Source organism: Geotrypetes seraphini, chromosome 12 (genome assembly GCF_902459505.1).
Source record: "Geotrypetes seraphini chromosome 12, aGeoSer1.1, whole genome shotgun sequence".
Taxonomy (NCBI): Eukaryota; Metazoa; Chordata; class Amphibia; order Gymnophiona; family Dermophiidae; genus Geotrypetes; species Geotrypetes seraphini.
This window is the reverse complement of record NC_047095.1, coordinates 14,249,909-14,277,676: the sequence shown is the minus strand read 5'-3', so window position 1 is coordinate 14,277,676 and position 27,768 is coordinate 14,249,909. Positions and strand designations below refer to the sequence as shown.

The 27,768-nt window shown below is 42.7% G+C and overlaps 1 protein-coding gene across 1 annotated transcript; it reads left to right on the top strand.

Moving 5' to 3' along the window:
* On the top strand, positions 1-27,768 carry VCAM1 (vascular cell adhesion molecule 1). Its single transcript, XM_033916896.1, has 9 exons — positions 1-164; positions 2,144-2,425; positions 6,491-6,802; positions 9,084-9,350; positions 11,753-12,019; positions 14,574-14,837; positions 17,657-17,923; positions 20,562-20,828; positions 27,056-27,768. Exons 1-9 carry the CDS (start codon positions 113-115, stop codon positions 27,220-27,222), a joined length of 2,145 nt encoding a protein of 714 aa, XP_033772787.1. The 5' UTR covers positions 1-112; the 3' UTR covers positions 27,223-27,768.

Genomic DNA, 27,768 nt, shown 5'->3' with positions numbered 1-27,768 from the left:
TTTTTGTTCTAAGCAAAGGGACGGAGAGCTCCAGTCTGAGTCGTTAACACGGGGGTCTTTTCTTCCGAAAACAAGAATTTTAGGGCTTCATTTCGGCTAAACGTGCGGAGAGATGGCAGGAGCACTTTTAACAGTGACACTGTCCCTACACCTGTTAATGACTGGTGAGTTTTCACATCTTTAACTATAATAGATCAAGTTGGATGCAAGTGATCTTGGTCAGTGCTATTGAAGCAAAAGCAGTGGAGCAGTTTCCCTGGAAGGGGTAAAAGGCGGACCTCACGGACCAGACGGACCTTGCGGATCTAAAACTGCAGGTCTTTAACAATCTGAGGTCCATGCCACTTGTAGTTAGTTTCTGGCTCTGACAGACCTCGATGACAATTTAGCGCTGACGAAACCGTCTCAGCATAAGGAGGGAAAAGTATTAGGATCAGCGCTAAAATGTCATCGAGGTCTGTCAGAGCCAGAGACTAGTGCTGGAGTGGCTCTAAAACGAATCATTTAAACCGGTTTTCTGCAGCCCCAGTAAATTTAAAAAGCTGAGATCCGCGGCTCTGACAGACCTCAATGACATTTTAGCGCGGACGGATCCTAATACTTTTCCCTTCCTATACTGAGACGGACCCGTCAGAGCTAAATTGTCATCGAGGTCTGTCAGAGCTGCGGACCTCAGATTTTTAAGGATGTGCGGTTTTAGATCCGCGAGGTCCGTCAGGTCCGTGTTTTACCCCTTCCCCAGTTTCCCCGATCAATCTGTTGTAGAGATGGACCCTGTGCAACAGAGGTATGGGGGCATGAATTGTAGTGGGTGTTCTTTATACTTCTCCCTCCGGATTCGCAGGGGATAGGGACAGAGCTGGACCGAGAATGGTGAAATACCGCAAATATCTTCTGGTCCAGCTCTGACCCACCCCCGCCTCCCTTCCGCCTTCCCCCCGGCATCCCGGCCTTACCTGGTGGTCTAGCGGGCTTTCGGGACAGGAGCGATCTTCCTACGCTCCTGCCCCGTGCAGATCGCCAATAGGAAATGGCTGCCGTGAGTTCTTGTAGTCTCTCGAGACTACGACGGGAACTCCCCACAGCCATTTCCTATTGGCGATCTACACGGGGCAGGAGTGTAGGAAGATCGCTCCTGCCCCAAAAGCCCGCTAGACCACCAGGTAAGGCCGGGATGCCGGGGGAAGGCTAAACTATGGGGGGGTTTTCCCCCTCCCCCCAAAAATCATGAATATGTGAAATCATGATTGCCGAAACTGCGAATGGGGAGGGGGAAGTGTAGTGATCTGAGGTCGCTGAATTTAAAACTGACTTTAATTTTTCGGTATAACCCTCTGATTTTTGGCAAAAGAGCATTATAATGCAAAAATTAACATTTTCACTATATTTTCTAATGTTTGCAGTAAATGTTATAAGAATTTCTGAAATATTAAAAGTAAAAAAATTCATTTTACTCGCTTCTGTATTTCCTTCCCTCCCCCCCATCCCCAATAATTTTGGTTGTGTTAGTGATGAGCACGGGGAAAGATTTCACAGGATATTGTTGCAATGGAGAAACTATGGGCTCCTTTTATGAAGGCGCGTTAGGGCCTTAACGCGCGGAATAGCACACGCTAAAATGCCGTGTGTGCGCTAGCCGCTACCACCTCCTCTTGAGCAGGTGGTAGTTTTTCAGCTAGCGCGCGCTAATCCGCTGCGTGCGCTAAAAACGCTAGCGCACCTTCGTAAAAGGAGCCCTATATCAGGGCAGATGGAATTCATCAATGCTGGCTAACTATTGTTGGACATGAATTAAACAATGTTCCTAATCTCGTTTAGAAATGATATTTATAGGAACTCTTAAATTGGTGCAATGTGTTATATTATGATTTTTCATGCTATAAATATTTAGCAATTTGATCAGAAACTATACGTGACAGGAGAAAACTGAGGCTATTTTCATACACAGGAGGCCAAATTCTATAAAGTAAACCTCATTTTCTTCTTGCCCCAGAAAAAAAGTTAAAATGTGTTGCCCAGTGTTATCTGTCTTATTGCCAGTGTCGTTAACAGTGGAAAGAGCACAGTATAACCGGGTGCTTGGAATAAACGTGGAGGCTGGCTAAATGCTACTCCTAAGCCTGCATTTTATGCCATTTTTCAGTTCTAGCTTTCGAGATTGAGCTCATCCCCCCGGTGCCCAAGATAACAGCTCACTTTGGAGAACCCCTGGTGCTGACGTGCAGGGCCACTGGCTGTGACTCCCCACGTTTCGTTTGGAGAACCGAAATGGACTTTCCGCTGGCCGCTGTGGTACAAACCAAAGGGACTCACTCCAACCTGACCATGAAACACATTGGATTTGAGCACGAGCGTCTGTACATCTGCACTGCCATGTGCACGGATTTTCCTAGCGAGCAAAAGAGGATAACAATTGAAATTTATTGTAAGTGAATTTCAAGCATTTTCAGTCGGAATAATTAGACATGAATCTGTTCAGTGGTTTCCGCTCGCTGATTATTTGGCCATAAAAGGGTGACAGGTACATTTCTATTGAGGGAGCTAAGCTGCATTAGGTACTAAGTGGAGTCTAAGTGGAGTAGTGGCCTAGTGATTAGAACAGCTACCTCAGCACCATGAGGTTGTGAGTTCAACTCCTACCACAGTTCCTTGTGACTCTGGGCAAGCCACTTAACACTTCATTGCCCCAGGTTACAAAATAACTGCTTATCTAAAAAAACACATGTAAACTGTTGATTGTAACCACAGAGAATAAGTAGTATATCCCATCCCATCCCCTCTACCCTCTAATGCAGTTTAAAATTGTGTAATGCAAGCCACACTCAGGCATCCGCAGGTAACTGCCAAATGTTGCTAAAATATTTAAAATTTATTTTTGAGGTGGCATTTTAGAGGGCAGCATGTGGGTATTTGTCTGCTATTCAATTATTGCCACTTGCATGGATAGCCATGAGTTCTTACCAGCTACAAAACGAGTGGCAGTAATTGCTCATGCAATATATTTTTTTCCAATGTCCATGTGCTAATTGCAACATTAGCATATACAACCCCTAAACCAATATTTTACTACTAGTATTCTTAGCCCTTGTTAAGGATTGTTTGAATTTGGGAGGCCAGGCATAAAAGAAAAGAGAGAAGAAAAAAAAAAAAGAAAAGAAAAAACAGTGGTAATATATTGGTTTTGGGTTGACTTTGTTTTCACCACTGGCCCTTTTGTTTCAACATTAGCACATGGCTATTAATACAAGAAATATAAAAAGGCCACTTTTACAGCTGCAGTAGTGCCTTAGTGTGTTGGAAAAAACCCATGTAAGGGGTAAGAGCTAAGAACATAAGAAGCGCCATCTCCGGAACAGACCCTAGGTCCATCAAGTCCGGCGATCCGCACACGCGGAGGCCCCGCCAGGTGAACCCTGGCATAGTTTTGGTCCCCATATCGCTCCAAGCTTCTCGTAAAGAAAAGTGCATCTAGCCTATCCCTACCCATGTTACTTCATGCCACTCATAAGGAGATGTACATCTAATTTACCCTTAAACACTTTTGCCACAGCTTAGTGAAAGGACTCCTAAACTAGTACACACCATCTGATTTTTGCACCCTTGAGTTATTTGGGTTGCTTCATAGGCATTTTAGTATTGCACTTCGTGACTGGGTTTCTACATTCTGCGCATTCTGATCCCCACCGAAACACATATGTTTGATTTAAACTTTATGGTGGCATTTCATAGCATATCATAATGATGGCTGAAAGCCACAAAGACTGAAGGGTCAGTCAAGATTCACACGTATAATCAGGAGTAAGTATAGACACTGATGTTACACCCTAAATCAGGCAGCAGAATGCTGTTTGGTTTGGGGAGGGGGGAGGAGGCCAGGAGTCCTACAGTGTGGCCTCTCCCTAGCTCCCGACTCCTCCACCCACCTCCTCCTGGCGCGGTACTTTTAAATCTGTGAGCAGCTGTCACACAGCGTCAGCGAGCAGTCCTGCCCCTGGAAGTAGAACGAAGGGTTCCGGGACAGGCTTGCTCGTTGGCACTGCGCGGCAGCAGCTGCCCAAAGATTAAAAGTACACAATACCGGGAAATGGGTGGCAGGGCGGGAACCAAACAGAGACCGCCAATCTTTGGGGAGGCCATGGCACCTGTGGCCTCCCCCTTTCCGGCGCCTATGATCCAACCTACAGCCCGCGAGCTAGAATCCGGCCCACAAGTGCCTTTTTTTTTTCTGGCCCGCGGAAGCTTGGCCATTCTTGTGGCGCTTACAGCAGGATTCCTGCTTCCCCACCATGACTTTGCTCTCAGTTGGCTTGAGCCATGTGGTGCTGGAAGTTCATATTGGTCTTGCAGTTTCAAGTAGAAGTCTGCACGGGAACAGGGATTGCTGGAATCCCGCGGGTCCCGCAGGGGTCCCGTGGGAATCCCCTTAACCCAAGGGACTCCTACGGGGACCCCCCCTCTGGCCGACGGGACTCCCACGGGGACCCCCCTCTAGCCAACGGGACTCCCACGGGGATGGAAGGCTTTGGAAGCAGGGTTCGTCCATATAATATAATGGACACGTCAGCCTTAGTAAAAGAGGGGGTTTATAAGTTAATTACCTGAACAGAAAACAAAAAAAGGGTTCCACCAAAGAGATTCCACAAGGAAAACAGCAGCGCAAACACAAAAGAAACTGTGGAATTGATGATCCTGTCAGAAGTAATTGCTGCTTTTTATGGGGACGGGCGGGGATGGAGGTAATTCCTTGCAGGGATGGTTGGGGACGGAGAGGATCCTGACGGGGACAGGTGGGGACGGAGAGGATCCTGGCAGGGATGGGCGGAGATGGGTGGGATTTCTGTCCCCGTGCAACTCTCTAGTTTCAAGTCTCAAGAGACCAGACTGAATTGAACATCTGGCACCATGTGGCTCAAGCTTGCAGAGAGCTGTGTCAAAATGAGAAGCAGGAATCCCACTGTCTCTTCTGAAGCTGAAGTTAGGTGAAGACTGGAGGAGGGGTGTATATGAGAGAGAGAGAGAGAGAGAGAGTAAGACAAGACAGGGTGAAAGCTGGTGGGGGGGGGGAGTTACATATGAAAGAGAGAGAGAGACGATGAAGCCTGGGAAGGGGACAACACACCATCATATTTTGCTACTCTCTGATGAAACATGCCCTCTGAATGTTACAAATGATAAAATGTTGCCCTTGAAAGAGAAAGGTTGGACAGGCCTGCTCTAAATATATTTTCAATCAGTGAATCCCTCCATATTCGTGGGGGATAGGGGCGAAGAAAAATTTGCAAATAACTTTAGGGTTGACTCTGACCCACCCCTGCTTCCCTCCCACCTCCCAGACTTCTCTCCACCTTATATTAGTGGTGAAGCAGGGCAGCCTCGATCTTCCTAGGCTCTTGCCCCTCGCAGAGCCATGATCAAAACTGGCTGCCGTGAGTTCTTGCGGTCTCGTGAGGCTGCAGTGGGAACCTACAGCAGCTATTTTTTTATTGCGGCTCTGCATGGAGCAGGCGCATAGGAAGATCGCTACTGCCCCGCTTCACCGCTAGACCACCAGGCTTTAAACAAAAGGTGTGGAGAGGTCCGGGAGGCGGGGTGGTTTAGAGACTCGCAAATAACCAAAGTCACGAATCCTAAACCCATGAATATGGGGCCTATTTTTTAAACTTGGCATTTGGATCTACAACATCATCAATATTATACTTAATTTCACTATTTTTCTAAGTCCCATTCCCTTCTGTGTTTTCCCTTCCCAACCTTTTCCTTTTAATAAAAAATTGTAATCGTACCTGATCCTCTTCCCCAGTGGTTCCCAACCCTGTCCTGGAGGTCCACCAGGCCCATCGGGTTTTCAGGCTAGCCCTAATGAATATGCATGGAGCAGATTTGCATGCTGTCACTTCCACTATATGCAAATTTCTCTCATGCATATTCATTAGGGCTAGCCTGAAAACCCAATTGGCCTGGTGGTCCTCCAGGACAGGGTTGGGAACCACTGCTCTTCCCTTTATTGTTGTTACTGGTATGTGTAATGCCTTGTAATTTGTTGTATTATTTTAGATTATTTTAGAAATTATTTCCTTCCCCTTGATTTTATTGTAAACCACCTACCCTCTCTTTTATTAAGGTGCGCTAACCGAATAGCACGCACTAATCGAATTAGCGCGCGATAATCGAATTAGCGCACGATAATCGAATTAGCGCATGTTAAACGCTAATGTGTCCCTAGACTAACGCACATGTTAGCGTTTAGCATGCGCTAAATTGATTAGCGCACCTTAGTAAACGAGGGCCTTAGACTAAACTTCTGTTTACATTTTGTGGTTTATCAAATAAATTGAACTTGAATCACTTGCATTTATGCTTTACAACCGTTTCAAAATACGGTGTTCGCACACGTGAACATAAGGCTTCTGGTTTAGACACTTACCAACAGAAATTTTAATCCCATCTTTTGTCTTGTCTTTTTTTTTTTTTTTTTTAAACATTGTTATAGCATTCCCCAGTGATCCCATCATTACTACCAGTTCAGTCCTCGTGGCTGGGACAGACTCTCTGATCACCTGTACAGTTCCCGATGTTTTTCCATCTGACCTGCTAGAGGTGCAGCTGGTGAAAGACGGACAGATTTTGGGGGAGTTGCCATACGACAGCGAGAGAAGCCGAAAGACCAAGAATCTGTCGATTGAATTTATTCCTATCCCTGAAGATGATGGAAAAGAGTTCATTTGCCTGGCCAGATTATCTTTTGATGATGCAAAGAAAGAACCTCAGCAAAGACAAAGCACAAAGAAAATCATAGTGAACTGTAAGCTTCTTTATTATACTGTGGTTTTCAGAGAGCTTGAAACTCTTTGAACTGTAGGAAGCTAATTACATCAAATCCGTTCTGTGGTTCGGGCTGTATGTAATCAGTTGTATGGATTATTTATACATGTTTACATGGAAGCTTGGTGAGAATTAGTCATCTGAAACTTGAAGTCAGGAAGGCAAATATCACTTTTATGACAAAGCTCAAAGCGTGAGGAAAAAGGATTTATGCAAGTCATATCATATCAACTAGTAACTTTGTTCTGATTCAGTACTTGGACAACCTCTCAACTGATATAGTAATTTCAAAGGGATGTGAAAAGTAATAACAACTTTCAGTGAGGTACTGAACGGGGGGCTCCTAGGAACCCTTTGTACGAAGGGGTGCTGAAAAGTTCTCAGCCCAACCAAGACGAGATTGACAAGGATATGGTTCAATCAATGATCTGAAACCATGCCAAAACATAGGGCTCCTTTTACTAAGCTGCGTTAGGGCTTTAACGCACGGAATAGCCAACGCTAGACGCTAATGCCAGCATTGGCGTTAGCTCTAGCCGCATAGCGCGAGGTTAGCGCGCGCTAGAAACGCTAGCGCACCTTAGTAAAAGGAGCCCATAGAATTTTGTTATTGCAAATTGGTACTTAACGAAATAAGACAACAAATCTTTTCAGCTACAGTGATAAATACTTGTAACGCTCAGAACTTAGGAAGTTGGTTGGTTGGGCTGAGAACTTTTCAGCACCTCCTCCATAGTCTATTGCAGGTAAGCAGTGTCTCATCCATTTAAACTACCACCAGCTTCTTAAAACGCAGTGGATGGCTTTTCAGTTAACCTGGTTATTCAGACTTCCCAGTTATGCTTGACCATACTGCCACAGATATATCCCAGCCCCTGGCCACACTGTGACCATTGGTAAGATATAATTTTTTATCCGGGACAATTTTTATTATCTTCCCACTTTGGATTCTACCCATAAACTGAGCTTACAAAATCCTGTATCTAATTCCCACCCAGTATCACTCCCTTCCTATGTGTAACCACCATGCTCTGCAGGTATAAAAAAGAAGTTAGAAATAGTCAAAAAAAGGTTCACTAAGGGGGCGCTCAGGACCAGGACTGTGCACTCCACGCAAACCGCGTGAAAACTATCATGGATAATACCAAATTAAAGGGTGCTCTCAGTGTGAGCAAGCAGCGATAGGAGTCAAGCTCCAACACTTCACAGCTTAGGTAGAGGTAATATACCCCCACCCGCACACCATCGTTGAGCACCCTGGGTGTGCTGTAAATAAAAGTGAAAATATCCACAAATCAAAGCTAATAAATCAAAACAGGTGATTAACAGGTGAAACCTGAGCAACCCCTGAATGAACCCTGCCAGACGAAACCCTGACAAAAATCAATCAAAATGAAATTCAAAAAAGTAGTAGACTTAACTGAACGATGAAAAACCACATCACTGAAGCACAGGATTGAAGCGTGTCAAGAAAACAGGTCCAACAGAATAACCCTTCTTCAGGAACCCATGAACCCGACTAAGAAAAATGGAGTCGGCTGGAGGGCCTCTACCTAAGTTGTGAAGTGTTGGAGCTTGACTCCTTTCGCTGCTTGCTCACACTGAGAGCACCCTTTAATTTGGTATTATCCATGATAGTTTTCACGCGGTTTGTGTGGTGTGCACAGTCCTGGTCCTAAGCGCCCCCTTAGTGAACCTTTTTGTGACTCTGCCTTTTTTGTTGTAACTAGTTTAGGTTTTTGGCAGTTTTTTGGAGTGTATTTTGTGTGTGGGTATAAAAAAGAAAACAAATTTGATATGAAGCTAATAATTATGATCTAAATAGTATGGCTATTGCCTGAACAACCAAGCTCCTAGCTCCCCATAGCCTTTCCAGATCGAAACATTCAAGGTACTGAAGGGGATAGACTTAGTAGATAAGGACAGGTTGTTCACCCTCTCCAAGGTAGGAAGAACGAGAGGGCACCCTCTAAAGTTGAAAGGGGATAGATTCCATGCAAACGTAAGGAAGATCTTCTTTACCCAAAAAGTGGTGGAAAACTGGAACGCTCTTCCGGAGTCTGCCATAGGGGAAAACACCCTAACTCAGTCGACATCTAGTCCTTTTAGGAATTCTAGTTATTCCTGTACTTTCAGTATGCCAGGTGGACCCAACTCTGTGGTCCTTTGGATTTTTGCTAGGATATTGCATCTTAATGAGAAATGGATATCTCTTCACTCCTAATGTTTTTTTCTTCTGCTTTCTTTTTTTTTTTCTCCAGATGCACCACAAAATGCTGCCATTACGGTAACTCCATCCAGCACAATAAGAGAAGGGGAGAGTCTGATACTTAGTTGTATGGCTCAGGGCAACCCACCAGTCAGGATTACCTGGAGAAAACAATCGGCTCATAAAAATATTTCGCTGCTTGAAGGAAATGACAGTATTACCATTCCCAGTGCAGAGTTCAGCGATTCGGGCTTATATGTCTGCGAGGTCACGAATTCAGCAGGGAGTGCACTTGTACATAAAGAAGTTTCTGTGCAAGGTACAAAATTTAATTTTACACTTCGAGGAAGGAGGGGTTACTTTTGAAAGCTAATTATAAACTATGTTAAGTTAGACCAGGGGTAGGCAATTCTGGTCCTCGAGAGCCGGAACCAGGTCAGGTTTTCAGGATACCCACAATAAATATGCATGAGATAGATTTGCATCTCAAGGAGGCAGTGCATGCAAATCCATCTCATTGTGGATATATTCATTGTGAATATCCTGAAAACCTGACCTGGCTCCGCCTCTTGAGGATTGGAATTGCCTACCCCTGAGTTAGACCAATTAAAAATGTATTATTTTTTTTTTCTTTATGATTTTGTTTTATTTCTACATATTACCTTGAAGAGTGGACTAATACGGTCGCCATATCATGTCACTTTAGATTACAAAACTATATATAGGGGCCCATTTACCAAACTGCTGTAAAAAATGGCCTTAGCATGTCCTTGCATAACATAACATGTCACTTGTATACCGCAAAACCATATGGATCCTTGTGGTTTACAATAAGCAAAAAAAGCTGAATCAAACAGCAAATTATACAGTAGTTTGACATATCATAAGTTACCAATTATAAACATTTATCATATAAATAAGCTTTGAGTAGTTTTCTAAAATTTGTGTAAGAAGTAGAAGTGGAAAATAATCGACAAAAAACAGAATCCCAAGTGGCTGCCTGATATGAAAGTAATCAGTTATGGAATCTTTTGTAACGGCATCCCCTAACTGATGGAAAATAAAATATTGTTCGTATTTGTAAGAAACATCAGGAACTAGAGAAATTAAAATGCACAACTAGCTACCCTGGGGCCATGAGGCACACTGCCTTATAACATAGACATCCAAATTTATGTGATCTGTCTTTCGTAGTCTAAAAATTAGATGAACTGTAGTGTTTTGTATCAGTCTGAGCTGGTAAAAATTCTTTTGGAGACCTCCCAAATATACAATATTGCAATAGTCCAGTATTCCCAATATAAGTGACTGAACTAACAATCAAAATGCATTATCGTTAAAATAAGGTCTGATTGTACGAAGCTTCCTCAGTGTAAAATAGCATTTCTGAACCTGAACATCAACATTAGAGATCATTGATAAATTTCTATCCAAATGAACGCCTAATATCTTAATAGTTGATGCGATAAGGAAGGTGATTCCATTTAAAATCAGTTTGTCCTCATCACATTTTGTTGGGGTTGCCAGATAAATTTGGTCTTGTTTGTATTTAATTTTAGTTTGAAATCCATCATCCAATCCTCTACCATTGCATTTATAAATGATATTTGATGTAAAACATTCAAAATCTGAGAATAAAATGGAATTACAATAGTTATATCATCTGCGTAGTTATATATTTTTAGCCCATGATTTAGTTTTTTTTCCCCCAGTGATGCTAAGTAGATATTAAAAAGTGAAGGAGATGGTGGAGAGCCCTGAGGAACTCTACAAGAGTTAGTTCACGTTTCTGATAGAGCACCTCCAAAATGGACTTGATGATCTACCAAATCAAAGGCACTACTCAAATCAAGTTGTATTATGATGGCTCTTGAGCCAATAATGAATAAAGGGTGCAAATAATCTAGCAGGGATGCCAGGACTGTCTCCATACTATGTTGGATATGAAAACTGGATTGGGAATTGTACAAAAGAGAAAATTTATCTAAGTAGTTTCGTAGTTGTAAGCAGATTAAACCCTCAAGAACATGCCCACTCTACCTCAGTCCCCAAATTTACCACAGGATGCCTGAGCATGCCCCATGGTAAGTATGCCATTAGTGCATACCAAACCTTAGTAAAAGAACTCCATAATCAGCGAAAGTGACTTCCTCGGCGATTTCCTGCTACTATAGCAGAAAAGTCCTGGGTAGTGAAATCCTTTAAACAGTGGCATAGTAAGGAGGGGGTCCAGCCCAGACACCATTTTGGTGAGGGCACTTGCACCCCTCCTCCTCTCTGCCCCCCCACTCCTCCCCCTGCCAAGTACGTCTGTATTTAAACCCCTCCCCCACCGTGCCTCTATTCGCTGGTGCGAGCAGCAATTCCAACCTGCTGCTCGCTCCAGAATCGTCTCTCTCTCTGGGTCTCATGCCTAGGAAGTGACGTCGGATGTCGAGCCAACGCCGATGTGGGCAGCGAGCTGGTGATGCCCCTCTTGCTGGTACGGGGTAGGGAAAGAGTTCGTATGTGCAGCGGGGGGGGGGGGAAGGAGCAGAGGAGGCGGAGAAGAGGGCGGGGGAAGGGCACCACTGCCCTCGGGCGTCTCTCACGACGCCACTGCCTATAAATATATCAATGAAATGTATTCAAGTTGTCTGTTTCTGTAGCTTAAAACTATGTACGTAGTCTACTGAATAAACATACTTATTCCAAATGAAAATGCCTTTTTTTATTATGTAGGGGAACCGAAGATTCCTCACTTGTCCATACTTCCTTCCACCACTGTTAAAGAAGGAGACAACGTTACAGTTCAGTGTTTTGCTGAAGGCAACCCAGCTGCCAAAATAACGTTGAGGAAAAAATCAAAAGAGGGAGAGACTGTGCTGCAGGGCGCCAGTGGCATCGTTCATATCCCGTTTGCGCAGCGTCAGGATGCAGGAGTTTACGAATGTGAGGCTGAGAATGCTTTCGGAACGAAGACAAGCTCTGCATCTCTTTCTGTGGAATGTGAGTAAAGCCTCCCTTCAGGGGACGATTCTGTTGCACAGACACCAAACTTTATGCACTAAGGCCCTGATTCTATAAATGATGCCTAAAGTTAGGCGCCTAGATTGGCATGGCCAGCCAATCTAGGTGCCTAACTTGATTATTTATAAAGCCCTTAATTGGTACCGTTAATTGAAAATTGCAAATAATTAGATGGTAGGCGCCTAACTTGCTGGGCGCCTACCACTTCGAGGTAGGAGTCTACTCCAAGGCGCCTAACTTGCTGGGCGCCTACCATCTTGTTGGGTGCCTACCACTTCGAGGTAGAAATCTACTCCAAGGCGCCTACCAGAAAGTAGGCATGGTTAGGGGCAGATTGTGGGCAAGTCTTGGGCGTGTTTTGACTTAGGTACACTCATTTAGGCCAAGAAAACTCTGGCATTGAGTGTGTCTAAGGTTCCAACGCTTACTGGTGCCTAAGACCACTTTAGACACCCCAAGGCACAATTCTATGAATAGCACTTAACTTATGATTGACACTTGCACTCTTTATAGAATTAGGGCCTAGATGTTTACAAGAATGGCATTTAGGTGCATATGTGTGTGTGTGCATAAGAACATAAGAACTGCCATACTGGGACAGGTCCATCAAGCCCAGTATCCTGTTTCCAACAGTGGTCAACCCAGGTCCCAAATAGTAAAACAGATTTTATGCTGCTTATCCTAGGACTAAGGAGTGGATTTCTCCAAGCCATCTCAATAATGGCCTATGGACTTCTCTTTTAGGAAATTATCCAAACCTTTCTGAAACCCCACTAAGTTAACTGACTTTACCACATCCTCCGGCAATGAATTCCACTTGGTGTAAAAAATTATTTTCTTCGGTTTGTTTTATATCTACTACTTAGTGCACATACACATGTAACTGCCAAAATTCTTCCCAAGTGCTATTCTGTAAATATGTGCTTAACTTGCATAGTGCATATTGACAAGGGGGTGTATACAGGGTTCAAACTTATGTGTGTACCTTACATGATACTGTAAGTTACATGCATACTTATGGCATTTTGTATCCTATCAGACGCCCCTTGTCACCTAGTTCTAGGCTCCCACTTATAGATTTGGTAGCATGCCCAGAGCATAGCTGCATACTTAGTAAAGCAAGTTCTATCCATGCTCATAACCCATTTTTATGGCTTGTTCAGAAGTAAGCAGTGCCAGTCATAGGGGTCTTTTTACTAGGCTGCATTAGGCACTAATATATGTCTAATGCAGCACAAGAGTACCACAGGATGCTCTCAGGCATCCTGTGGTAATTTGGAAATCTGCGTGTAGTAACTGTACGCTATAAAAATAAAATCTTTATTCATTTTCAAACTTACAATAAGTGTGACAACAAGTTAAAACATTTTAATATTAAATATATCACTTAATATTCAGCAATAATACAAATCATATAACCTTATCTCCCTCCCTTCCCACCCTTTCATAACAAATATTTAATATGTAATGTAATGTAATGTAATTTATTTCTTATATACCGCTACATCCGTTAGGTTCTAAGCGGTTTACAGAAAATATACATTAAGATTAGAAATAAGAAAGGTACTTGAAAAATTCCCTTACTGTCCCGAAGGCTCACAATCTAACTAAAGTACCTGGAGGGTAATAGAGAAGTGAAAAGTAGAGTTAGAGGAAAAATAAAAATAAAATAAACATTTTAACAAGACAGCATTGATCTAAATACTTTGGAAGGTAGAAGAGAGGAGAGAAAGGAATAGAAGCAGAAGGATATATAATATCCTATATAGAAGATGATACACTAAAATTCTCCCCCACCTCCCTGAATATCGAACTTATAAATTTAAGGGAAAAATGACATCTATTCAATACAATATTTTGTTAACGGCTCCCATTTCCTTAAATACCCCTGTTGTGTAGCTATTGCTCTTTCCATTTTATATATATGACACAGTGAGTTCCACCAAAAATTATAATTCAGTCTACTCCAGTTCTTCCAGTTATAAGTAATTTGTTGTATGGCAACCCCTGTCATTATAAGCAAAAGCTTATTATTATTCGAAGATATCTGATTCTTTTCAAATTTTTTTTTTTTCAGAGGGTGTGTCAGGGGCAGAGAGTAGGTGATCCTTCACTAACCGAGTAATGCATCTATATTACCCTGGTTAGGGCACGGTAATGTAGGAGTCCTTACTGCCTACAAAATGGTTGGCTATTAGGGCTCACGCAGTCACTTTAAAAAATGGCCACCTGCTAATCGCAATATTAGTATATGGCCATTAATGCAACCCCCCCTCCGAAAAAAGCCATTTTTACAGATTTGATAAATATACAGGAAAAACCCACATAAGGGTGCTCAAAGGTAACTTTATACTGCAGCTTAGTAAAAGGACCCTTTGCAGTAAACATAAAAGCAGAGCATGCAATAGGTTTAAAAATAGAACTGACTTAGCTGTAGACTAGTTAAGAGTTTTAATGATTGGTCTGAATGTTTTTGTTTAACTTGCTGTCTTAATGCAAAATATTTATGGACAGCTGTAAATTTTCTTTCTAGTTGGGCCAATCATTGACATTTTCACACAGCCATCCCCTGAAGTGAAGGAAGGGGATGCTGTAATTTTCATATGCAACAGCAGTGGCAATCCTGCCCCAGAGGTTTCCTGGAAAAAGTATTCTGCATCAGGAACCTCCCACCTTATTTCTAAAGAGGCAACTTTAATGTTAAAGGATGTAAAAATGGGTGATTCTGGCCTTTATGAATGTGAAGGAATTAACCAGCATGGAAAAGACAGAAGAACCGTGGAATTAGTTGTTCAAGGTCAGTAGAGTATGTTTCATGGTTTTAAACATTTATTTAGAACTAGCCTTTAAGCCCGTTACATTAACGGTTGCTAAAATAGATGTGTGTGTCTGTCTTTCTTTATTTCTTTCTCTCTCTCTTCTTGGCCGCTGACTGTCTGTCTTTTTTTATTTGTCTATCTCTCCTTGGACGCTGTCTGTCTGTCTTCCTTTCTGTCTGTCTGTCTGTCTGTCTTCCTTTCTGTCTGTCTCTCTGGCCCCCTGTCTGTCTGTCATTCCCCTTTCCCTTTCCCCCTGGCCCCCTGTTGTGCCAAGCCTGCCTGCTCCGTTGTCCCCTTCTCTCTCCCCCCTCCTCCCCCCGCTCCCAGAGCAAAGCATGATTTCTGTCTGGTCCCCAGCACACCCCTCCTCCCAAAGCAGCCCCCTCCCCCTGGCCCCCTGTTGTGCCATGCCTGCCTGCTCTGTTGTCCCCTTCTTCCCCCCCCCCTCCCAGGGCAAAGCATGATTGCCGTCTGCCCCCCCCAGCACACCCCTCCCCCCTTTCCCTTTCCCTCTTGCTCAGGCCCCCTGCCTGCCTGTATTGTTCATGTTCTTACCCTCCCTCCATCCCGGCTTCCTAGTGTCTTCTGACCTGCTCCTCTTCAAAGCAGCCTGAGGATCGCGGAAGGTTATAGTGAACCTTACAGGCTGCTCTCCACCTCGGTAGCACGTTCCCTCTGACACGATCCCGTGCGTCAGAGGCAAAGTGCTACAGAGGTAGAGAGCGGCCTGCGAGGTTCGCTACAGCCAGCCGCTATTTCTCAGCAGGCTGCTTTGAAGAGGAGGAGCAGCGGCAGCAGCGGTTGCTGAGTGAGGGCGGCAGGGGGGAGTCGCCAGCATGATCCCTGCCTCCGTGTTTGAAAATCAAATTTGGCTTGGAAACAGAGACCACGGTGGCAGGGAACATGAAACTCTAAGTGCGCATGCGCACTTAGGGTTTTATTATAGAGGATAGTTTCAGCTTGTGGCTCAAAGGCCCTCACAAAACAGATCTTCTACTTCCTGGGTCAGTTGGCACAGGGAATGCTGTGGATGCAGCACTCCCAACCCTTGGAAAGAGAGGAATGTGTAGTCATCAAGCACAGTGACACCTTAAGCGCCTGGGCCAATCAGAGCCTTAGGCCCCATCCCAGCACATCCCAGGCCCATTTTGTAAGAGGTGGGCCTGCCAGCCAAAGCAGGTAGGCTTCCTTCTGGCCAAACTTCATGAATAAGGTAGCGAGGGGGGGGGGTTATCAGGGGCAGGGCAGGATTAATTCTATGAGGGCCGCTAGGCACCCAAGTACACTGCCCCCCCGGCCCTACTCTGCCCAACTCCGCTCATGCCCTACACCTACCCTGCCCATGTCCCGCCCCCCATTTATCTGTTTTCTTATTTACTTCTTTATTTCCACTTGTGTTTCTTTTTTTCTCTTTTTTTCTTAATTCAAAACAAACATAGATTAGCATACCAGTGCACAGTTTTTCTTCTATGCAACCCCCGAACATCTCTGAACATATCCCCCTTCCTTTTCTTCCCATCTACTTACCGAGGACTTTAACTCTGAACCCTTTCAATGCATAAGTGTTCAAATATTTGTAAAGCAGTAATACTATCTGAAATATAAGTCTGTATTAATAACCAAGTTTACAACGCCTCTCAACTGCCTCAGTCTACAACAACCAAATCTGTAGCTCCTCTAGTACGTTCCACTCCATGTATGTTAATTTGCAACGAAACAACAAGGCAAGCAGTCCACCAAAGAATCCAATGTGAAACAAAAGAAGATTGGCAGAAAATAAGGAGATTCAAATCAGGTTAATTTAAGGTGCTCCCAAGAACCATGCATGATGCATTTCGCCAAACAAAGCTAGTCAACGCTAACAAAAAAAACATGTCTTTCATACAAACAGAACACAGAAAACACCTTCGCCTAGTATGGAATATGTAATTACAAACTAACCTCCCCCCCTTTTACAATACTATAGTGTGGTTTTTAGCCATGGCCAGCGCTAAAAAATGCTCTACAGTTTTGTAAAAGGGGGGATAAAATAGAAATACTAGACAAAGGTTAAATAAAACCACCAAGAAGCTGGACTCTGCATACAATGCAACACCACAGAAACAGCGATGTCTCCTAAAGCAAAAAAATAAATTGAAATTTTTTTCTATCTTTGTCTTCTCTGGTTTCTGCTCTCCTCATCTTCTTGTCGCTCTCTTCCTTTCATCTTCTGTCCTTCTATTCCTCTTCCAGAAATTGTCTGCCTCTCCCTTCCATCCCTAATGTGGTGGTGGTGGTGGGTGGGTAGTAGTAGTAGTAGTAGTAGTGTCGGGGGATTGTGCGGCGGGAAGGCGTGGGCATCTCTCCCACTGTGGGTTGGGGGTGGGGTGTAGTAGTGTCGGGGGATTTCTGACACAGCAGGAGAGAATGGGCATCCCTGCCATTGCCAGGGTTTGGTGTCTGGAGATTGAGCGAGCTTGGTGGGAGAGAGTGGGTATCTCTCCTGTCGATCTTCGATTTGGTTTGGTGGGGTTTTTAAAAAAATATGCAGGTGTATTCTGCGCATGCGCAGATCACTATCACCAGTGACTTACCTCAAGTAAATTTAGCGAGCCTATGTGAACATCTGCGAACCTCATTTGCATGTTGGATCTTTTGAGAATGACTCGCTTTTTTGAAATCGTTAGAATAGTAACCTCGGTAGCAGCTCATTGGATTTTATTGTGAAGTTATGTGAATCTTTCTCTCTGTGTCTTCTGTCTGCGTGTTGATGACACTTATATTCCTAAATAGTCTTCCTTTTTTTTTGCCCCACTAGTTCCACCACGTGAAACAAGTCTTACAGTTATGCCCTCCGAAACTGTCAAGGAAGGAGACCCTGTTGTTATCTCCTGCAGATCTGTGGGGGTGCCATCTCCACATATTATCCTGAGCAAGAGAGTGGAGAATGGAGATATGATGCTCAAGTCTGAAGATGGCATATACACAATACAAAGGGTTCAAGAGGAACATGCAGGAACTTACAAGTGTGAAGCCACAAATAAATTTGGACAGCATTCAAGAACTATAACACTCAATGTCAAAGGTTAGTAAAACAATAATTTGAAAACTCATTTTAAATAAATTAATACAGGATTTGATATACCACTGATCACAATGCTACTTGCAGCCAAAGGGTCTGTAAGACATGCCAAAAGAAAAAAGGGTATGAGTAGAAAGGAGAGAGTTCAAGCCGGGGACACTATGCAAATGTATCAGAAGGGTGTGTGGAGGGGGGAGGGAACGGGAGAGTAAGAGGGAAAAGGTAGAGACAGAATCATTGAAGGTTAGGACCTAAGGCAGTGTCTTGCAAACTATTTCCAACCGCGGCACACTAAACAGGTGGCCGCAACTCAAAGACACCCAGAAGTGCGCAGACATCAACATGATGACATCACATGCACGCGTGGCATCCTCACGTTGACACCTGCGCAAAGACCCTGCAGACAGGGTCTTCAGCCGGTAGTGGGGGGCGGTCAACAGGAGAGGTGCGGAGAGCAGTAGAGGTGCCAGGGAGGAGGAGAGGCACCAGATATCTAAAGGACGCATCTCACTCCATGAAAGGCACATCTTGTAGGCAGTCAGCCAGCACCGGCGACTCTCCTTCTCGCCGGCGCCTCATGGCACACTTTGAATCTCACCGTGGCATACTAGTGTGCCGCAGCAGACAGTTTGCGATTCATTGACCTAAAGTGACAGAGAGGGCAATAGTAAGTAAATTGGAATAGCTAAGTTTTGAAGCTGCAGAAGAGTAGCTTAGTGCAAGTGGTCTTTATAAAATACTAGCACAAATCTACTTGAGAGCAGGTGCAAATGTACATGAATGCAATACATATGTAAATTGAAGTTCCACCCATTGTATGTCCAAACTCTGCCCCTGAGCATGCCTACTGTACAAGAACACATTGGCTTACATTGCACATACTTTTTGAGGTAATTTAATTTTATACGAGCCCTTTTCTGCTGCCTACAAGTAGGGACTCCTTATGTAATTACCCCCTCCCATGTGTCTACGAAAATAGTGTGGTAAATCAATCCTTATTCAGGTCAGTTATCAAACCACCAAAACTAAACAGACTTTCTTTCAATGAATTTTGTCCTAGCACTTTAAATTATCATTCTACAAGTCAGTGCAGTGGTTCCCAAACCTGTCCTGGGGACTCCCAAGCCAGTCAGGTTTTCAGGATATCCACAAGGAATATTCATGAGAGACATCTGCATGCAGTGGAGCCCCAGGACAGATGTGGGAACCGCTGATCTAATGTACCACATACTAAAGACTGAATGGAAGAGGTTCTGAGGAAGGCTAGTTGGTTTGAAGCAAAGCTTCTACATCTACCAATGAATAGGTACAAAGTCAACTACCATGCAGTCAAGATGTTATAAGAGCCAAAATGTTATAGGAAATATAAAGCTGACTATCAGAAATCTAACATGTGATCCTGAACCATCTCATCTTTCTACCCATTTGATTCAAAGAAAGGCCAATATTTACTTAGGGTCTTTTTGCAAAGGTGCACTAATGGATTTAGCACATGATAATGCCATATATCCCATAGGTATACAATGGAATGTGAGGCATTTATTTATTTGGGTTTATATCCCGTCCTCCCAGGAGAGTTCAGAATGGGTTACAAGGTTACATACATAATAAAAGTGTATTTATACAAAGTGATGGCAAACATGGCATGGTATTTACCCCCCTCCCACCTCCCCCTTTTACTAAACCGCGATAGTGGTTATTAGCACAGTGAGCCGCGCTGAATGTTCTGCACTCTTCCCGACGCTCATAGAGCTCCTATGAGCGTTGGGAGCAGCACAGAGCCTTTAGCGTGGATCCCTGTGCTAATAACCACTATCGTGGTTTAGTAAAAAAAAAAAAAGGGGGGGAGTTAGTGCACTAATCATTAAAGCGTGCAAAAATATGTTAGCACACCATATTAAAGAATTCCTTAATGACCAAAGAAACTTGGCACATCAAAATTATTACAACTATTTCTACTACAAATTTCCATACTATAGAGTGTCATGTAGTCTTAATCCTTTATCATGACAGCCTAGCTCAGTGGTCTTCATTAATTTTCAAGCTTGGGCCACTTTGGATTCTAATGAGCTGAAGGAGAGCTGCCAAATATCTTTCCTTGCGGGGCCATGCTACAGCTGGCTACTATGTGTCAATGACATCCATCCCCACCAGCCCAATGTCAAACTTGTTGCAAGCATTTCCAAATGTATTCTCTTTTATCTGTTCAGAAATGCCTTGTCCTTCAAGCATGTGGCTCTTCTTCCTCATCCACTTTTCCCTTTCTGTCCTGAACCTGGATAGAAAGGCAGAGTAGCAGAAAAGCAACCAGGAGGTCTCCAAGGGCCATCATTGGTTCCCATGCCTTGCATTGAAGAAGGGATAGAAGGGGGGCTCCCAGTGAAGACATATGCAATCCAGTAAATCTGTACAATTTGGGGGATCTGTTTTTCACCTTGTGATGAGTTAATGTGAATTATTTACTATGACTTTCATTATTTTTGTGGGAGCTATTTGTTAATAATGCATTAACATATTACTGCACATCACAAGTTGATAAATAGACTTCTTTGAGGCTGGTCTATTAAACCTATTGCATGCTATTGTGGTTCATGTATTTTTGCTCCTTTTCTAAGTTTCACTACCTTTTTGCTTTCTACAGTTCCTCCCCGAAACACAATCGTGTTTGTATCTCCCTCTGAAAATGTTACAGAAGGAGACAATGTGACCATTACATGTAGAACCTACTGCAACCCTCTCCCACTCATTATCCTGAAGAAGGTCTTCCCAGAAAATGAAACCATCCAGTCTTCAAACAATGGGATTTTCACCCTCTACAATGTGACCAAAAGCGATACTGGCACCTATGTCATTGATGTTTCCAATGATGTTGGAAATGATACCGAAATAATAGAAATTTCTGTTTTAGGTATGTAGACTCTCCTTACCTTCCTCTTTATTTCATTTGGGGTTTCTCATTCCACTTTCTACACTCCCTTGTGTAATGCTGATCTAAGAATAAGTATAATTCAGATTTCTGTGGCACTGTTTATCCAGCCGTGTACTTGGAATGCCTTAAAATGTAATAGTTCTGAAATATCTTGTCTGCTTTGGATGGATGGCCTCATAGCACATGACAATGGCATGAAAAAAAGCTTCCATAGAGAAGCAAGAATGAAGACCAGGTTATTATTTTTACTCAGTTGCAGCTGGTGAAGCAGATTGCAGAAGGGGGCCTCTTTACTAAAGCAAGCTATGGAATTAGCAAATGCTGTTAGTGCATGGCAGTGTATGCTAATTTGTGTATTAACTGCATCTTGTATTAGAGGCTGGGAACTGGGTAGATAATAGGCATGGACTGCACAATGCAGTTAGTGCATAGAATTTACTGCATGCTGTCACTTGTGCAATTAACGTGGGTGAACTTACCATCTTCTCAAAGAGGTGTTGTGACCTTTGTGCTAATTGTGGGGGGGGGAAAAACCCACCTAATGCACACTAAGAACTTTTCTGTGTGGTAAGTGCAGAAGACTTGCTGGATATGCCTCCCAAAAGTTGCATCACAGACTTTGCATTTACCACACATTAATTGTTGCAGTTACAACAATGTAAGGGCATCAACTTATCACATCTGTGGTAACAGTAAACAGGCTCCAAAGCGACTTGCCTGAGGTAGACATGAAAGCCAGTGGTTGTGGGTATCTAACTCCTAACCCAGCAGCTCTCCTGTGTGTTCAGTACTCTGATCACTGGACCACAACTTCTTAATCAACCGAGGAACCAGCTTCCTGTGATTCAACAGTCATCATAAATTTTCCTTATGAAATTGAAAGTCAAAATGTTGCCCACCATCAAGAAATCCTTAAGTTGGTGTAAGCACATTCCTCTGAGCATTACACCACAGAACATCTCAGTTTCTCTAACTGAAATTTTTACTCGATTACATAATGTATGTATCAGCCAGGAAACAGATGGACTGGAAAGCTTCAATCATTAAACCTTATCCTTAATGTAGGCGACCACCTGGGAGCTCGTTGCAATACCATTCCCACCACAAAAAAAAAAAAAAAGACCAAAACCCAAGAAAAATGAGAAGTCATTGGCAAAACTCTTCCATCATTTCATGGACTTGATTATAGGGATCCAAGAAAACTAGAGAATAAACAAAATCCAGTAAAGTGCTGGCAAGGTTACTGCCTGAAGAATAACTTGGGTTAAAAATCATGCTCTGTACACAGACTGTAAGACAGGGCTGCCCAATTCCGGTCCTCGAGATCTACTGGCAGGTCAGGTTTTCAGGATATCCACAATGAATATTCATGAGAGAGATTTGCCTGCACTACCTTCTTGGTATATAAATCTCTCTCATGCATATTCATTGTGGATATCCTGAAAACCTGGCCTGCCAGCAGATGTCGAGGACTGAAATTGGGCAGCCCTGGTGTAAGATATGCTCAGAAACCTAGCGAGGTGGGAGGAGTGGGGGAGGAGCATCCAATGGCAGAATAGCTACAAGGTCTCCATTCTGGAACTATTCAACAGTAATTGGGTGGTTACCACATTAAGGGGCCTTTCTAATAAACTGCATTAAGCGCTTAGGCTCAAATTCTATATATATTGTGTCTTAAGTTGCATGCTCAAATTGGTGCACACAGCCAATTTTTGCACGCAACCTAATTGTTTAACAAGCTAATTGGCGTTAATAATTGATAGTTAACAAGTAATAATTGACCATAATTGGCAATAATTAGTATTTATGCCCACAACTTTGTAGGCGCATTCTATAAAGTGGTGTGCGTTATTTCTAATATATGAATCTCACAAGGGGACGTGGCTGGGATGGAATATGGACAGATCATGGGCATTCCTAAAAGTTAGGCGCACTATTATAGAGTATGACCAATCCATGCACACCTTAGGCACAGGCATTTAGGTCTGGTTTTCCTTGGCCTACATGGGTGCACCTAAATGTTATGCTTTGCATGTCTAAGTGTGATTCTATACATATATATATATATATATATATATTCTATACATTTTGCTGTCCTTGTACAATCAATCATTCTTTCCAGACTGGACTATTGTAATTCCATCTATCTAAGTCTAACCAAGAAAAATCTTCAAAGACTTCAGCGGCTACGTTGGTCTTTGCAAAAAGCAAATTCAATGATGTTTCCCTGCTTCTGTCAAAACTTCACTGGCTTCCGATGATTTCTAAGATTCACTTTAAATGTACCTACCTAATTTTCAAGATCCTACATGGCATTCTTCCTACCCTAATCACACTATTCTGGAATTCTTCGAGACCTGACACTACCAGATCCGCCCACATACTCAAACTATCTTTCCCCTCGAGGCGTCTTGTATGCAGGTAAATTAGGGAAATCCCTTTTCTTCAAATTCACTGAGATTTGGAACAATCTCCCTGTCCCACTGCGGAACCTAGGCTCATTCCAATTATTCCGAAAACATCTGAGTGTGGAGTGGAGGAGTGTGTGGCGCAGTGGTTGAAGCTACAGCCTCAGCTCCCTGGGGTTGTGGGTTCAAACCCCGCGCTGCTCCTTGTGATCCTGGGCAAGTCACTTAATCCTCCATAGCCCCAGGTACGTTAGATAGATTGTGAGCCCACCGGGACAGATAGGGAAAATACTTGAGTACCTGATTGTAAAACCGCTTAGATAACCTTGATAGGCGGTATATAAAATCCTAATAAAACTTGAAAAAACCTAGCTTTTCTTCAAAACGTAAAGCTAGCTATTTAAAATGTAAAGCTAGCTATCCTCTTCATAACCTCTAATTTCTTATTATGTCCTTCCCTCATTTATTGAATTACATGTAAACCGTGCCGAGCTCTATCTTTATGGAGATGATGCGGTATACAAACTTAAGGTTTAGTTTAGTTTAGAGCTTTTTATAGAATTGTGTTAAGCACCGTTCTGATTGTAACCAATGTTTTTGGGTGCCATATATAGAATTTGGGGGTTAATGCACAGAAACAGGCTACTGTATGACCAAATTAAAGGGGTTTTGCAGTATTTTGTCTGTTTTGGTGTGCTATTTAATTTTTGTGAATTTCTTTATCAGGAGGCATGGCTTGAGCAGAGAGTGGGCATAGAAAGTGTTTCGCAGTTAATGGGCTGCACTTAGGGGCGCGCTAACCAATTTACATGCGCTAATCGATTTAGCGCATGCTAAATGCTAAGGCACCCATAGAATATAATGGGCGCCTTAGCATTTAGCGCGAGCTAATCTTTAGTACACGCTAAATCATTTAGTGCACGCTAAATCGGTTAGCGCGCCTTAGTAAGAGGACCCCTTAGTGTGAGCTAACTGCCTAGTGCAGAATTAACATGGGACCACTTACTGCCTCCTAAATAGGAGAGAGAGAGGGCTGGATTCTCAAAAAAAGCTGCCAAATGTTAGGCACCTCGTTAGAAAAACATACAGGGACTCATATGTGAATACTAGTCAGTAAAATGAATGTGATAATAGATAAGAAACTGACTATAATGGTACTATATACCAGTGGGGAGAGAGCAAAAGACTCCTAAAAACGCTCAGAGAAGTGAAACTCTGAAGGGGAGGTGGATACCTCCCCTTGGGACAAGAGTTTACCGTCCAGTCATTGCATTTGCTTTATAGAACTTCACTTTCTGACCACTGGTAAAACTGTGATCTGTTTAAATGTCTTGTTAAATCGACAAAAATTGTTCAAAGATGTTATGCACAAAAAAGACTCTTGCTCAAAATTACAAAATTACATAAGGATATATTTTAAACATTGCCTAGGGTTACAGTTTATCCTACATGGGATATGACTTTAGAATCAAGTGGATATTACAATTAAGGTGTGTAGTATGAGTTTGTCTAATAATATAGTCTACAAAAGTACAGGATAATAATATCAAAAATCAAAAATATCAAACATTACTGCATTAAAAAATATCAAAGATGTATCAATGAATTGCTGACTGCGAAGAGTTACTTAACTAAAGGATGAAAAAAGACCTCAGATTCCTTTAACAGGCAAATGAAATAATACTTGCCTAATACACAGGGTAATATCAATCATCTGGCAGAAAAAAAAAAACCCTCCTTAAAACTGATATAAATATATCTCCGGTATGAATGCATTAATAAAGAACAGCTCAACTTAACTGGAAAGTCTTGATCCCAACGGGACCCTGTTCACATCCTGCTTCATCAAGGGGATCAGATAACGAAAATGCTGTTTCTCAAAAACAATTGATGATTCAACTTATCTGAAACTGTTAGGGCTCCTTTTACAAAGGCACCTTAGGGCCTTAATGCGTGGAATAGCGCGTTCCCTAGCTGCTACCACCTCCTCTTGAGCAGGTGGTAGTTTTTCGGCTTGCATGCACTAATCCGGTGCGTGCGCTAAAAACGCTAGCGCACCTGGAAAAGGAGCCCTTAATGACTCACTGGTGTTGTGCTCCTGAAAATGGCACCTAAACCATCCTTTAAGGGAAGCTCAGGTCTTTTTTCCTCCTTTTGGTAAGTAACTCTTCACAATCAGTATTTCATTGATACATCGTTGATATTTTTCGATGCAGTAATGTTTGATATTTTTGATATTTGATATTGTTATCCTCCACTTTTGTAGTTGGTTTTTCAACCAGTGTGTGTGGTGGATTTTTTTTTTTTTTTTTCTTCTTTTCTAATAATACATTGCAGACACTGCTGAAGATTGCTGAGCATGTATGTGACACATAGGGCCTCTTCTATTAAACTGTGCTAGCAGTTTCTAGTACGGGGAGCAGCGCTGAAAAGCCCGTGCTTCTCCCGACGCTCATAGGGTATCTATGAGCATCAGGAGCAGCATGGGCCATTCAGTGTGGCTCTCTGCGCTAAAAACTGCTAGTGCAGTTTAACAGAAGAGGGGGATAATAATTATTTATTACTAATTTGGTTTTATTAACTGCCTTAATAAATGAAGTCCCCTAATGCAGGAAAGAAACTGAAACATGTCGGATTCTTTCTAACTATATAATGTAGGGTATTTTTCTTTTGTTACTAAAGATTAGCTTTATCTGCCACAGGACACATTCTATTCCTATGGGCTCTGCTGCGGACAACATAGCAAGAAGTCGCCTGACTATGGCGGTATAGAAAAATAAAGTTATTATTATTATAATCTTTAGTAAAAGACCCTCATAGTAAAAGACCCACCTTTTACTAAGGTGCGCTAGCGTTTTTAGCGCACGCAGGATATTACCACGCGCTACACCGCGTGCTATGCGGCAAGAACTAACGCCAGCTCAATGCTGGTGTTAGCATCTAGCACGCGCGGCAATGTAGCGTGCGCTATTCCACGTGTTAATGCCCTAACGCAGCTTCGTAAAAGGAGCCTATAGTTTTGGATTTTTTTTAATGTTCTGGAACTTACATTCCTTGGTTTCTTGGCAGCTTCACTCTTTATTATTATTATTTTTTTTAATGTGAATGCATTCCACTAGTGTGCAGATATTATTCCTCTTTCCATCTGTGATTTCAGATTTATTTTGTGACAAACATTAAAAGCAGCGAACAGAGCTTTTGTACTTTCCTCTTCCCTCCCAATATTCAAAGCTATTTAACCTGCCAGAAATGGCCGCTGACCGGTTAATAGTGTTTTGGCACCTAACCGCAAATATTCAGCGTGAGATAACTGGTCATCTCTGCTAAATACTTGTGGCCATTGCTAAAAGGTTAACTGGCTCCATTGCCTGATAACCAACATTATTCGGTATTGACTGGCTAAGTTGAGCGGGCAAATCGGATGGCATAAATAGCAGTCCTATTGTTGCCCGCTACGCTATTGACTTAAACAGTCAGTGGTGAATATTCACATAGCTGGTGAAGGGGTCTTTTTTATTAAGGTGCGTTAACCAATTTAGCTCACGCTAAATGCTAAGACGCCCATAGAATATATTTGATGCCTTAGCATTTAGTGCACGCTAAATCAGTTAGTGTGCCTTAATCAAAGCACCCCTAAGTTAGCACTGGTCAAAAAAAAAAAAAAAAAACCCAACCCAAAACTGGCTTCAATGGGTGTTCTCAAGCTGTTCATTCACATGCATTAGTGTATTATGCCACAATATGATTTTCATGTCTTGTATATGCGGTGTATTACTTCTGGCTTTTCTTTTTTTACAGAAAAAATGGAGGATCCAAAATCTAACTCTCTGGTAATCACGCTTCTCTGTGTGTTATCCCTAGCAGTTACTAGTGCTGCCATTGCAGGAATAGTGCTTTACAAATGCCAACAAGAGAGGTTAAAAGGCTTCTACAGTTTAGTCGATGCACTGAGAATGAGAGTATGAGCTACTGAAACTCAAGAAAGAGACTTTCCAAGTTCAGCAAAGCAAAATTTTGCTCAGGAGTCCAGAGCAGGCCTCGGCTGTTTATCATTTCCACATCTCAAGAAGAAGTGGTGTTAATGGGTGTGTCGAAAGCATCAACTTGAAAGTGCTTTTGGAAAGTATCACACTCGATTTGGAAGCAAGACACTAAAACACGGTGTGCAGAAGTATGAGAGCTGCACAGTTTTTGAAAGTGCATAAGCTTTGGAGTGTTTTCTGTGAATTCAAAAAATAAGCGTAGAAAAACAAAAAGGAAAATCCAGCACAGTCTGCAGTGAAAACAAAACAGCACATGGAAAACAAGGAAAAACTGCAGACAAGCATACAAGTTGCAGGCTATGTTACAGTAAACACAGCCTGCATCTTGTACGCTTGTCTGCAGTTTTTCCTTGTTTTCCGTGAGCTGTCAATAACAGGTCATTTCTATACCGCAAAACCTTGCAGTTCCATGCGGTTTACAAACTGAGACTGAACAATATCAGTGATATACGAAGTTCCCAGAAAATT